Genomic DNA, 13,667 nt, shown 5'->3' on the forward strand with positions numbered 1-13,667 from the left:
CCTCACATGTATGGTCAAATGATTTTTGACTAGCCTATCAAACCCACACAGCTTGGGCAGAACAGTTTATTCAACAAAAGGTGCTGAAAGGACTGGATATCCATAGCTGAAAGAAGGAAATTAGACCCCTATCTCACACCTTATCCAAAAGTTAACACAAAATGAATAAAAAACCTAAATATAAAAGCAAGAACCATAAAGCTTCTAGAAGAAATTGTAGGAAAATATCTTCAAGCCCTGGTAGATAGTGGATTCTTAAAGGAGATAAGAGGAGGACTGAGATGGATTACTGCTGTTCCATGTATGTAGAAGTTTTAATTAGCTTTAATGTAAAAGTGTGGAAATGTATAGAGTGGATGGTAACAAATAATGAGTAACAGCTAGTTTATAAATGGGGATGTGGCTGAAAATGAAAATGTGGATGTAAATGCCAATTGACAGAATGTTAGAGAATAATCTAGGAACTGAATAGCACAGTAAGCCAAGAAGTGGATGAGAATTGTGGTTGATGGTACAGAGGCAAGAGTGTCCTTTGTGAGCTAGAGTGAATGTACATCACTACTGCAGGGTACTGGGAACGTGGAAAAGCATGGGAAAAATACAACTGGAGTGACTTACAGACTGTGGTTAGCAGTAATAAAGTAATATACTTGCATGTATGCCAAAGATGTACTGTGTTGATAATGGGGCAGTATGGAGAATGGGTGCCAAATGTACATTATGGACGTGGTAACAATCAGATGATATTATTTTATCTGTAAGAAATGTTCCACCACAGTGTGGTATGTTGATAGATGGATGTTTGGGAATTCTGCACATGTGCATGATTATTTTATAAGTTTACAACATCTGTCATAAAAATATATTTAAAAAATAATAAGGTGGGTTGGGGGAAAATACACCAAATGTAAGATAAGGATTATAAATAGTAGTAAGATTTTGGCAATATTCTTTCATAATCTGTAACAAAGTTCTCACGACAATGCAAGGTATTGGTAGAGGGTTGATGTATGGGGCGCCTGTATGATGTTATGCGTGTTTGCTTTATAAGTCCACAACTTTTACTATAAACTTATTGTTTATGTATGTTCATATATATATATGATATAAAGATGATAATAATAATAATAGGGTGGGTGGGGGGAAAATGGCTTTGGTTAGTAATAATATTTTGACAATGCTCTTTAATCATTAGTTTAAAGTGCTTAAAAACAATGCAACGTATCGGTCGCAGGGTGAGTTATGAGAGTCCCGTATGATGCTATGTATGTTTGTTTTGTAAGTTCACAACTATTACTATCCACTTATTGTTTACGTATGTTTATGTGTGAGTGATATACTTTAATAAATTTTTTTAATGGAAAAAAATATTTTTACTGTAGTATATTTAATAAGCTTTCTATTTTGTGCCAAACATGACACATGAAAAAGAAAGATGACTTATATTTAAAAATAGATAAAATAGATTTGATATGAAGAACTAAAATTAAGCACTTGAAAATGTTCAGAAAAATGAAATTAATTATACGAAGTCATATCTTTGAGGATGACACAAAACATCCATTTTTCTTATCTGAGTTTGGAATCCTGGCATTCTATGAGATGAATCAGTAATTTTTTTTTTTTCTTTTTGAAAAGAGAGCCAATTTAGCTAGGAAAGAAACAGAGAGACCATCTGCACACACACTATAAGAAATTTAGCAAGTGAGTACTAATTGAATAAGCCTTAATTGATCCTTTTTCATAAATTATGCCTGAACAAAATTAGAGGTCATGGATTACTGACAAATTATTCTACCTGCATTTCTTCCCTCAATCACAAAGACTAAGAAACATACAAGTTCACACTCTGCCCCTGAAACACAAATCTATAGGCCAAGGAATCTCCTTGGCACGCGGTGGTGTCAACACACAGCTGGGATACGGTTCAGAGCCACGCAAGACAGCAGCATCTGAAACAACGCAACCAGAGACTTTGTTGTTCTTTGCAGAAACATATATTTGAAGCACTGTATATAAGATAGGATGGAGGGTGTTCTCCCTTATAGAATTGGAGTCACCCAAGGACACTGTACACGGGCACATTATTTTTATAGGGAAAGGAAGGGGGAATCTACCTTCGTCTGGGCATCCACATGTGCTCCTTGGTTTACCAGGACTTCAGCCACATTCACTCTGTCTTCCTGAGCAGCCAAATGGAGAGGGGTCAGGCCATTCTGCAAAAGATTCAAAACCATCTCAGGGGAGGAGCTGCAGTACACATAGCCATGTTTAAGAGACAATTTGCAAACTTCATGACAGTAAGCCCAAATTTCCACATTAAAAAAGGAAATCTATAGAATGTGTTTATGTTTCATATCATATTAACACTCTGGCAATGTGCTATCTGCAGGCTTAATGGAAAATTCCAAACACACTCACAAATGGAAGGAATGATATAATGAACCCTGTACACTCGTCACAGATTCAGCAATTATCAAGGTTTTCGCACAGATGGATTTCCTTCATTCAACCTTCTTTCCCTTATCATTCTTTTCTTTGTGAAATTATGTTAAAGCAAACCCCAGGCATTATGCCATTTCCCCCTTACATATTTACATGTTCACCTCCAAAAAATAGAGACACTACAAAATTATGCAAGATTTTTAATATATTACCAATGGTACCTACCAGCTGTAGCAAAAATTATTAAAATAAAAATTGTTTACAAAGTTTACAAAGGAAAACCCTGGTGAATACTGTCATATAATGACAATATTTTCTCAACAAAATATTGAAATTCAAGACCTGACAAATATTTCTATATGTTACTTCCAGGTAGGAATGATCATCTGTAAAATGCAATGTGAACCCTATTCATAAGAATTTCCATGTCATTTATGTGGTGTATGGTGTTCATGAGACAAGATATTTGAAACTGACCCACCACAGAATGTACAAGTCACATCTTGTTCTAATGACGAAGGGAATAAAAAAATCACAAAGACTTGTACTCTGGTTTAAAAATGCTGCATAACTGCAAAGCATTTTTGTTTCATAAATAATTTTTTTGAAAAAATTTATTTATTTTCCCCCCTTCCCCTCCTCCCACTATGCTGTTTTTGCTGTCTGTGTTGTCTTCTCATTTTCTCTCCTCTAGGATTTATTGGGATTCGACCTCTGAGGTGGAGAAAGTTTCCCTGTCAATTTTGCCATGTCAGTTCCTGGTTTCTGCTGCATCTCACCTTGATTCTCCCTGTCTCTCTTCTGATGCATCATGATCCTGCTGTGTGACTCACTTGCGTGGGGCACTGGCTCACCACACAGGCACTTGCGTTGGCACTCGTGCAGGCACTGGTTCACCACGCGGGCACTTGCGTGGACGCTGGCCTGCTACATGGGCACACTTTCTCTTCTTCTTTTTCACCAGGAGGCCCCGGGGATCGAACCCAGGCCCTCCCATATGGCAGGCGGAAGCCCCATCAGTTGGGCCACATCCGCTTCCCTCATAAATAATTGTTAAAAGAAAATGAGTTGATATAAGTGCCTCCAGAGTCTTTTCTTTCTTCCATAATTGGCACAACAGCTAATTTCTTGAATCTTGGGGACCTTTTTGCTTCCCTTTAGCATCTCTACAATGAGAACATCAGCCTGTTCTATTCCACAGAGGAAAGGAATGAATCAAAAGCCACTCCAGGAAGGATACAGAGCCGTCTAGTTGAGGAACATTATTTATTGAGAGGTTGCTATTCCACCAAACAAATGATTGGACCCAAGAAGAGTCATCTGCAGAAAGCGGACATGGCTCAACCGATAGAGCATCTGCCTACCACATGGAGAGTCCAGGGTTCTATACCCAAGGCCTCCTGACCCGTGTGATGAGCTGGCCCACACACAGTGCTGCCGTGCGCAAGGAGTGCCATGCCACACTGGGGTGGTCCTGCGTAGGAGGAGCCGCCCCACCTGAAAAAAGCGCAGCCCGCCCAGGAGTGGTGCTGCACACATGAAGAGCTGATGCAGTAAGATGATGCAACAAAAAAGAGACGCGGTTTCCCAGTGCCACCTGATAAAACAGGCAGACACGGAGGAACACACAGCAAATGGACACAGAGAGCAGACAACGGCAGGGAAGGGGAGAGAATTTTAATCTTAAAAAAAAAAGAGTCATTTGCAGGTGACTTCTTAATAATGTTTATGGAATTTTGAAGGAAGCAGAATCAAGAGCAAGTATGGAGCCTTTCGGTCTGGCGGCGGCCATCAGGGTGAGCCAAGATGGGTGCCTGCAAATACATCCAGGAGCTGTGGAGGATGAAGCAGTCCGACGTGATGCGCTTTCTTTTGAGGGTCCGTGCTGGCAGTACCACCAGCTCTCTGCGCTCCACAGGGCCCCCGTCCCACCAGGCCCGATAAAGTGCACCGACTGGGATACAAGGCCAAGCAAGGTTATGTCATCTACAGGATTCTAGTGGGCCGAGGTGGCCGCAAACGCCCCATTCCCAAGGGTGCAACCTATGGCAAGCCTGTGCATCATGGTGCTCACCAGCTGCAGTTTGCTTGAAGCCTTCAGTCTGTGGCTGAGGAGCAAGCTGGACGGCACTGTGGGGTGCTGAGAGTCCTGAATTCTTACTGGGTTGGCGAAGATTCCATATACAAATTCTTTGAGGTTATCCTCATTGATCCATTCCATAAAGCTATCAGAAGAAATCCTGACACCCAGTGGATCACCAAGCCAGTCCACAAGCACAGGGAGATGCGTGGGTTGACGTCTGCAGGCCGCAAGAGCCGAGGCCTTGGAAAGGGCCACAAGTTCCACCACACTATTGGTGGTTCTCGGCGTGCAGCCTGGAGAAGGCACAATACTCTCCAGCTCCACCGTTACCGCTAATCTATAAGTAACGTTTGTAAAATTTATACCTAATAAACAATTTAGGACCGTCCTGTCTACTTAAAAGTGTTCTTTGTTAAAACAGTAGTTGTCTGCAGATTGTTTCATGGATATATTGTCAAATTATGGAAGTTAAAGTGCAATAATGTTTGAAGAATATAAAGTGATCATGTATTGTGTTTCTAATAAGATAAACAATTTTGTCTTTGCTTTACCTTATTAGGGAGTTATATGGCATGCTTAAAAATGCCATGCCGTGTGGTATAATAGGTGTAAAATAAATACTTTAAGAGGAGCACTGGAAAAAAAAAAAGAGGAAGTATGGAAAGAAGGACAGACCCATTCGCTTGAAATCCAAGAAAAATAAACCAGGGCCAAAATTGGCACCACCCAAGTGCAGACATCATCCTAGAACAGCATTTCATTGTTTTTTTTTTTCCCCAGAAGATTTATTTATTTATTTATTTATCTCCCCCCTCCCCGACCCCGGTTGTCTGTTCTCTGTGTCTATTCGCTGCGTCTTCCTTGTCCGCTTCTGTCGTTGTCAGCGGCACGGGAATCTGTGTTTCTTTTTTTTGTTGCGTCATCTTGCTGTGTCAGCTCTCCGTGTGTGCAGCACCATTCCTGGGCAGGCTGCACTTTCTTTTGCGCTGGGCAGCTTGTGAAAGTATCCTGGTCACCTGTCCTAGTTTCAGACTTTTTGAAACTCCGAAGATACTGTACTGAGTGATTCATAGCAAGGACTGGGAAACGCGCTCTGGAACATACCATCCTCTCTCACATTCCTCATTACCTAGGCTCCCACTGTCTCTGGGGCTGACTCATTCTCTGTCAGTGCGGAGTCATTCCCAGCTCTGCCAGGCACCCTCTCTTCCTTGTCTACCCTGATGTGTGCACCTTCTATGCCCTCACCTCCACTAAGAACATCAGGACCTCTGTTTCCTTGTCTGTCTTCCTGCAATCACTGTGAGCTTGTTGAGGACAGTGTTGTATCTTTATATTTATATAACTAGAGGCTAGCATTTAGTAGGTACTCTGCAAATGCTGGATAAATTCATAAAGATACTACGTAGTTGAATGAACCAGTCAAAAGATGGATTACAGTAGAGAAAAATTTAACATCTTATAGGTAAAGCTGGATAAATTAAATAATGAAAATTCTCTTTTTATATTCCATGGTTTTTACTTAAAATCTTTTAAAAAATAATTAGAAGTCCCCAATAGCCCCATTGGAGCAGAGATGTTTTCTGTTGATCTTTTATGGAGTTTTAACCATTGCTTATTTCAAAGATTGCATTTATTTAAAACAGAGAACATCACTAACTCAAAATAGCAATAGTTCTGTATAATATTCTACAAGTTGTATAAAGAAATATAGGGAAGCAGACTTGGCCCAGTGGATAGGGCATCCGTCTACCACATGGGAGGTCCATGGTTCAAACCCTGGGCCTCCTTGACCCATGTGGAGCTGGCCCATGCGCAGTGCTGATGCGCGCAAGGAGTGCTGTGCCATGCAGGGGTGTCCTGGCGTAGAGGAGCCCCATGCGCAAGGAGTGCGCCCAGTAAGGAGAGCCACCCAGCGCAAAAGAAAGTTCAGCCTGCCCAAGAATGGCGCCGCACAAATGGAGAGCTGATGCACAGGATGACGCAACAAAAAGAAACACAGATTCCCATGCTGCTGACAACAACAGAAGCAGACAAAGAAGAATGTGTAGCAAATGGACACAGAGAGACAGAGAGCAGACAATGGGGGGGGGGGGACTGGGGGAGGAAAGGGTAGAGAAATAAAATAAATAAATAAATAAATCTTAAAAAAAAATAGCTTCCTTTCAACATTTGAAAGGAAAGATGTGAGAAAATTCAAATCAGTACACCAGAAAAAAAAAAAAAAAAAAAAAAGAATATGTTTGTTTGGTAACGATCCAAAAGGATTTTTAAGATACCAAAACTGGCAAAAAGGTTTCCCTTGTTTCCTTTGCATGCATTTTGGTCTACAGAATTTGTTAAATTATAATCTTGGGCATTCAGATTAGTGTAGAGTAAAGTTTGTCCAAATTATGAAAAATCCAAAAAAATTTTAAGACTTAGAAGTTACCAACCATTATGTCAGTTAATCCTCATCATGTCTCTGTGAAGTAAATATTGTTATGCTCATTTACTAGAGGAGGGAGCTGAGGTCTGAGAAGTTGCATAAATTTCCCAAGCTAAACATGTACTAGAAGTCAGATTTAGCAAACCCAGGTCTCTGTGGTTCCAAAACACAGGTCACATATGTTAAAAACTATTTAAGTTATTTATAATTTGTCACCGTAAGACTCTTGCTATCTTTAAACACTACTCCAATATCTGAGCTACGGCTGAGAAATGCCGTGGCTATGTCATCATCCAACAGCCAAAGGAAAAGCTAAAAGCCAAAGAGTGTGGATATTTTGGGGCGCTCTCATACTGCAAGTGTTAATGAGCAGTTCAGCAAAGCCAATTTCTCTGATATACACAGATCTAGGCAGTGATCTCATTAACATGTCTGACCATTTGTAGACTGATCTTTCACTTTGACAAATCCTTAGTTCTTTCTTCACTAATAATGGAAATATCAAAGATGGGGCAGGAGTGTATGAAGAGATTAGGGAACTAATTCTGAATTACAACAGTTCCTTCTGAATTGCATATATTTGCACACAAAGACTAGACCTGTAAACATACAACCTTCAAATCTATTCAATAAATGTTACTTTAAATTTCATTTATTAAAATGAACTCTATGAAGGCAGCACTGTTTTCAGTTTCTCTTTGTAACCAAGGGTTTAAACTAGGACAGGCAAGGAGTAGGTGTCTAAAAAATGTAGAATGCATCAACAGGCTACAATTTGCAACTTCGTATTTGCTATGTTCTGGTAAAGTAAAAAATGTTGCTCTTTAACATTATAACAAAGAACGTCTTCGTGTCATTACACAGCTTTGAGGCTCTCATTTCAATGGCTATATGTTACTCGAGTGTATGACCTTGCATTTATTGATTTGCCATTCTCTTGCTGTTAAACAGATTGCTTCTAAGTTTCTGCTATGATAAGTAACACTCTGGTAAACATCTTAGTGCAATATTTCACTTTAACCATTCTATTGGACCCAGTTTTTTGGTTGACTTCTTAGTGGCCTTCCTGAGGAGTGAGGTTTTGCTGTGTTGGCTACTTTGTAGAGAAAGAAAGCGGTTACCTTATTGCTCAGGTTGACATTAGCATTTCTGCTGAGGAGTAGCGACACCATGTCCACGTGTCCTTCCTGAGCCGCTAGATGGACAGAAGCAATTCCTTGCCGGGTAACTGCGTTTGCATCAGCACCATATTCCAGCAGGGTCGTTGCTATGTCCATCTGGTTCTTTTTGGCAGCGATGTGCAGTGGTGTATAACCATTCTGTCAACACAAATCATTTGGTCACATGCCCAGTAATAAGATAAAAATGTGTGCAGTGCGTTTTCAAATAGTAGGCTTGTCTTTTGAGTTTGTTTGATTGTTTAAAAAATCATTACTAAGCAAACACTGATAAATCAAGCAGTGCCATTACTGCAAAGCCCTCATGTTTCCCTCATCGCTAAATGGGGAAAACAACATTTAATATAGATGGTTTAATATAAGGGAGTCAGAGTACCTATTGCTTATGGTACCATTGATTTTCCAAAACAAATACATTTCTCTTTTACAGACAGTCATGTTAGTAGATGCTCAATAGTTACTTTTTCATTTAAATATGGGGTGGGACTAACCCTGATGGGGAAAGACCAAACAAGAAGATATCACTATGGCATGTTCAGAGTCATTATTGCATCTATAAAACCCCTCCAATGCCCATTTACTGCTTCGTGGCTGAAAATTCTAATTTTCATGGCAGTCAAGACCCTATAATCCAGCCCTATTTGCTCTTTGGCCAATTCCAGTCTCCATGCTGTTTCAGCTGGACTGGCCACCTGACAGTTCCCTCCCCCCAAAACACTTCCAACCTCATGGTTCTCTGTCTTGGCTCACTCTACCAAGAAAGGTTTTCCCCATCCCAGCATTTGGGTCAGCATCTATCATTGGAACATTTAGCTCAAGGCTCACACCCTCCATGAAGTCGTTTACCCCCTTCCCCTCCCAAGCCTGCCCATACCCTACAGGCTCTAATCAAAGAACGGGGACATTTAATTGCACTCTTTCTGTTTATGTATCTGTCTCCTTCTACCAAAATATAAATTTGTTGACAGCACCTATTGCATCATATTTGTCTTTGTATCTCTACTGTCTCACAACAACTGGCATGATACTTACTACATGAAGAAAGCAATCCTCAAAATTTGAATCAAGCTTACTAGAGCTTTCCGAACATTCTGGCATCCTTCCCTTTGACCCCTGATCTTCAGGGGTAGAGACAGCCAAAATTCCTTTGACAAGGTATTTTCAGCTGTACATCAGAAGCCTTCAGAGTCCCCCATCCTGAGAAAGGGTTTTGGGAGAACTTGCCTTGGTTCACAGGCTTTTAAAGGCAATGCAAGATTATACTTTGACATGTACATGAATCTGACTATGTAAAATATGCCAATGACAAATTAGAATTTTTTTATAGAAAAGACAATAGAGAAAGAAAGTAGAATCTAAGGATTTATGTATATATATATATGATCCAAATCATGCAGATGATTTGGAAAGAACATAGAGGGCTGTATAGGCCAACCTGCTGTAATTAACACTCATATTTCAAATCTCTGGCATCTCCTGGCCTGACAGCCTTTCTCACTTGACAAACACTCTTTTCATAGAAAAGCAATTGTTGGGGATTTAGAGAGTTGAATATCAACCTAAAGTGGAAATGGCACTTCCAGATGCTTCTGAAGCCAGTCTCTGCCAGGATGAGCCAGAGCAAAAGAAAATTTTATCTCCCTATTTTTAGTTTCAACCTACTGCCATCTGGAAGCCCCAGTTGCCCTGGGAAGCATTTGGCCTTCTGCTCAGGCACACCCTTCAGACACGGAAGCCTTCTGACTGAATGCAGCGCTTGGGACTGAGTCCAACTCTACAGTGAGTGACAGGAGGAGGTGAACAGTTTCACAACCTTGCGCCTCCTAGCTCCTCCCTGAATAAAAGGGAAATTTGCAAAGCAGCTCTAAAAGGAAATCAGATTAGTCATGTGGAACATTAGAATGGTGAAGGCAAGATGTCATTGGAATTTAGCTTCTATCATGTATCTTATCCCTTTTTCCTTTTATTACTGATATAATCTTTGGGTTGGCCTCTCCTCAAACCAAGGTAAGGCAGCTCAGTATTCTTTCAGATATGATAATTCTCTTGATTACTTCTAATTCTATCAAAAAGTTCTAGGTCCTGGGAAGTGGATGTGGCTCAAGTGACTAAGCTCCTGTGTACCATGTGGGAGGTCCCCACTCAGTTCCTGGTGCCTCCTGGAGCAAGACAGTGAGCTGGCATGATGGGCAGGCATGGCGAGCTGATACTACAAGATGATGCAACAAGGAGATATAAAGTGGAAAGATAGTGAGAGACACAACAAAGCAGGGAACTAAGGTGGCTTAAATGATTGAGTGCCTCTGTCCCACATGTGAGGTCCCAGGTGTGGTTCCCAGTGCCTCCTAAAAAGAAGATGAGCACACAGCAAATGGACACAGAGAGCAGACAGTGAGTGCAAACAACAATGGGGAGGGGGGGTAATAAACAAATTAAATCTAAAAAAAAAAAGTTCTAGGTCCTAAAAAATGCTGATCAAGATAAGCTCTGGCATTTTCTATAATGCATGCCAATTTTAGACATGCTATTAATTGTTGCTTAGGGATTTATCTTGCATTCCTTACCTGATATACAAAAGTAATACTTTAGAAAACAAGGCAGGGAAGCAAATTTGGCCCAATGGATAGGGTGCCCAAGGTTCAAACCCAGGGCCTCCTGATCCATGTGATGAGCTGGCCCACACGCAGCGCTGATGCGGGCAAGGAGTGCTGTGCCACGCAGAGGTGTCCCCCGTGTAGGGGAGCCCCACATGCAAGGAGTGCACCCGTAAGGAGAGCCGCCCAGTGTGAAAAAAGTGCAGTCTGCCCAGGAATGGCACCGCACACATGGAGAGCTGATACAGCAAGATGACATAACAAAAAGCAACACAGATTCCAGGTGCCGCTGATGAGAATACAAGCAGACACAGAAGAACACACAGCGAATGGACACAGAGAGCAGACAACTGGGCGGGGGTGGGTGGTGGGTGGTGGTGGTGGACAGAAATAAAAAATAAAAAAATTTAAAAAAAAAAGTTCTTTCAATTTCTGGAAAGTAAAACAATTCTTTCTTAGGTGCCAAACTAAAAATGACAGACGCGTTTATCAGAAAAAAATAAAATAGTGAAAGACTCAACTGTAGAATAACCCTAATCTATATTATCTCTTCTTAATATAGAGGATTACGTGACTGCCACATGTGCATTTCATGATGAAAATAAAAGCAAATGTAAATTTAAATTATTAAAATAATATGTATTATTAACTTTATACATTCCATTTTTTCCCAAACACTTTCACATTCTTTACTGTATAGTAAGAAATTTGGTCTCTGAAAAGAGCAAAGGTGAGAACCTTTGATTCTTTGAAATTTCCCATGATAGGAGTATCTTTTGTTATTCATGGTATTGAATTGAAGCTAGTGAGTGAAGTTCTTGAAGTCTATATATCTATTAATCCATATCAAAGATATACTGCACGGTCTATAGAAGTCAAATCCAACAAATAATAAGTTAAGGATCACTATCCCTTTCACAATTAATATCCTCCCAACACAGTCCTACCTCAGGCAACTGATCGTGTTAAACTGGGCGTCCACCTTTTAAAAACTTTCTCACCCCACCCCACTACCTAAAAATCACAGCATGTTTCTAGAAGGACATATATGAGAAAGAAAGTAAGCTGGCAATTCTAAAAGAGGAAAGAAAGGAAAAAAGTAAACATCATATACTCCAAGGGAAAAAACAAAAAAATGTGATTTGAGGAAATGTTAACATCGATGTCACAGCAGTCACATCCGTAAGCTAACCATACTTTACTGAGGCTTTGCCCTACATTTCATACCATGCCAGAGCTCAGAAATGCCACAACCTCCCTTAAGTAAAGGAGACAGCTGTTTGTCTACCCTATATGCCTTCTGCCTCCTTTCCTAGGAAAAGAAACTCCTGCAATATGCCAGGCTGAAAACTACATTTCCCAACAGCCCTTGCAGATGGAAGCAGCCAATGAGATGTAAGGGGAAGGGTTCCGGAGGAGCTTTGGGGAAAGCCTATTGTACTGCTGTCCTTGCAGGCCCCTGCCTGGAAAAGGGACCCAGTGGTCGAAGCTCCCACAGCATGTGGAGGGAAAGGCCTAGAAAATCACAGGAAACATACCTCAATACAATGAATCAGCTTTACCAACTGCCTACTGCTGTCTGCTTATGACGCTAGAAGAGAGCTTTATCTCTTGAAGCCCTGTAGCTGGGTCTTGTTTCTACCAGTTGAATCCTATCCCTGGCTTTAACCCTACAACTACCTTTGCTTAGGATCAAAGTCTAGAAAAATGTCCTAAATAGGACCACTCCCTCAGAAGATGGGGAGGTTTCTACATATGGCCGGGATGTATTACAGGGGATTTTATGGAGGCAATTGTGCTGTGGAAATGAGAATTACTGTCCCATTGGAAAAACCTGTGTTTAATTGACTGTAAAAGACATGCCCAAGGCTAAAGTCACATTATAAAGAATTACTTAGAGGACTGCTTTTCAGATATGGTGTTATTCTTGTTTGATGAACATAAAGCTGGAAATCAACTGCAACACTAACAACTGACCTGTTTAAGAGTTATTTGCAGTGGAAATGTGGATTGGACTCGTTTTGTTGCACTTAAGACTTTATAACTCTTGTCAATTCTAAAACAGCATGACACTGGTTGTGCCAAAATTATTACTCTCATGTGAAGAATGAATAGTTCATTTATTAATATTTACTGGCTGCCTATAAAGAATCTGGTGTTATTTATAATTTAAGAAAGATGGCCTAGGCTCCAAGGGACATCAATATGTACTGAAATAAAATGGACAACCATTAAATTTAATTATACTTGTTTCATGTGTGTGTGCTTTAAATACATTTTTTATCAACAGTCAAGGCATTTCTTTATGACAGAAAGAATGTTTGTCAGGGTCAGAAATTATGGGGTAAAAGTTGCATTTAGAAGAACAGCAAGTCTGAGGATTTGATTTTGAAGTATAGATTTCATAGGGTCTTGTTCTGGAGAGAATGGTGCAGGAGATGTTATGGAAATGCAGGGGAGGGGTTCTGAAGAGAAATACTTATTAAGACAAGAAACTGTGCTATTAATAGATTGAATGATGTAGCCCAAAGAAAGACATGTTCTTCATCATAACCCAGTCCCAGAGGGTGTTGAAACCATTGTAAATAGGACCTTTTGAAGATGTTATTTTTAGTTAAGGTGTGGTCCAATCATGGAGGGTCTTAATACATGTTACTAGAGGCCTTATAATAAAAAGTCAGAGAAAAGTCACAGGGAGGAACTAGAAACAAAAAAGAAACTGGAAGAGAGAGAGAGAAATCCCCATGTGACAGGAAGCAGAGATGCAAGCCAAAGAACACCAAAGGTTGCAGCCAGCTAGTACCAGAATGCCACGGGCTACGAGGAGAAAGCATATCCTTACCAACACCTTGATTTTGGATTCCTAGTATCTGAAACTATGAGACAACAAATGCTTATAGTTTAAGTCAACCCACTGGGTGGCATCTGTCTGGCAAACT

The 13,667-nt window shown here is 40.5% G+C and overlaps 1 protein-coding gene and 1 pseudogene across 3 annotated transcripts in view; one reads left to right on the forward strand and one right to left on the reverse strand.

Annotated features, from left to right (window-relative positions):
- ANK3 (ankyrin 3) overlaps positions 1–13,667 on the reverse strand; it is a 345,711-nt gene that overhangs the window by 141,160 nt on the left and 190,884 nt on the right. For all 3 annotated transcript variants that reach the window (XM_058298890.2, XM_058298891.2, XM_071215805.1), the window contains 2 exons: positions 8,078–8,275; positions 2,118–2,216 (listed from right to left, as the gene is read on the reverse strand). In XM_058298890.2, the coding sequence (XP_058154873.1) occupies positions 2,118–2,216; positions 8,078–8,275 (297 nt within the window). The remainder of the gene's footprint in view (positions 1–2,117; positions 2,217–8,077; positions 8,276–13,667) is intronic.
- On the forward strand, positions 4,232–4,916 carry LOC101412910 (large ribosomal subunit protein eL15-like; annotated as a pseudogene).

The sequence above is a fragment of the Dasypus novemcinctus genome, chromosome 6 (genome assembly GCF_030445035.2).
Source record: "Dasypus novemcinctus isolate mDasNov1 chromosome 6, mDasNov1.1.hap2, whole genome shotgun sequence".
In the NCBI taxonomy this organism is placed as follows: domain Eukaryota; kingdom Metazoa; phylum Chordata; class Mammalia; order Cingulata; family Dasypodidae; genus Dasypus; species Dasypus novemcinctus.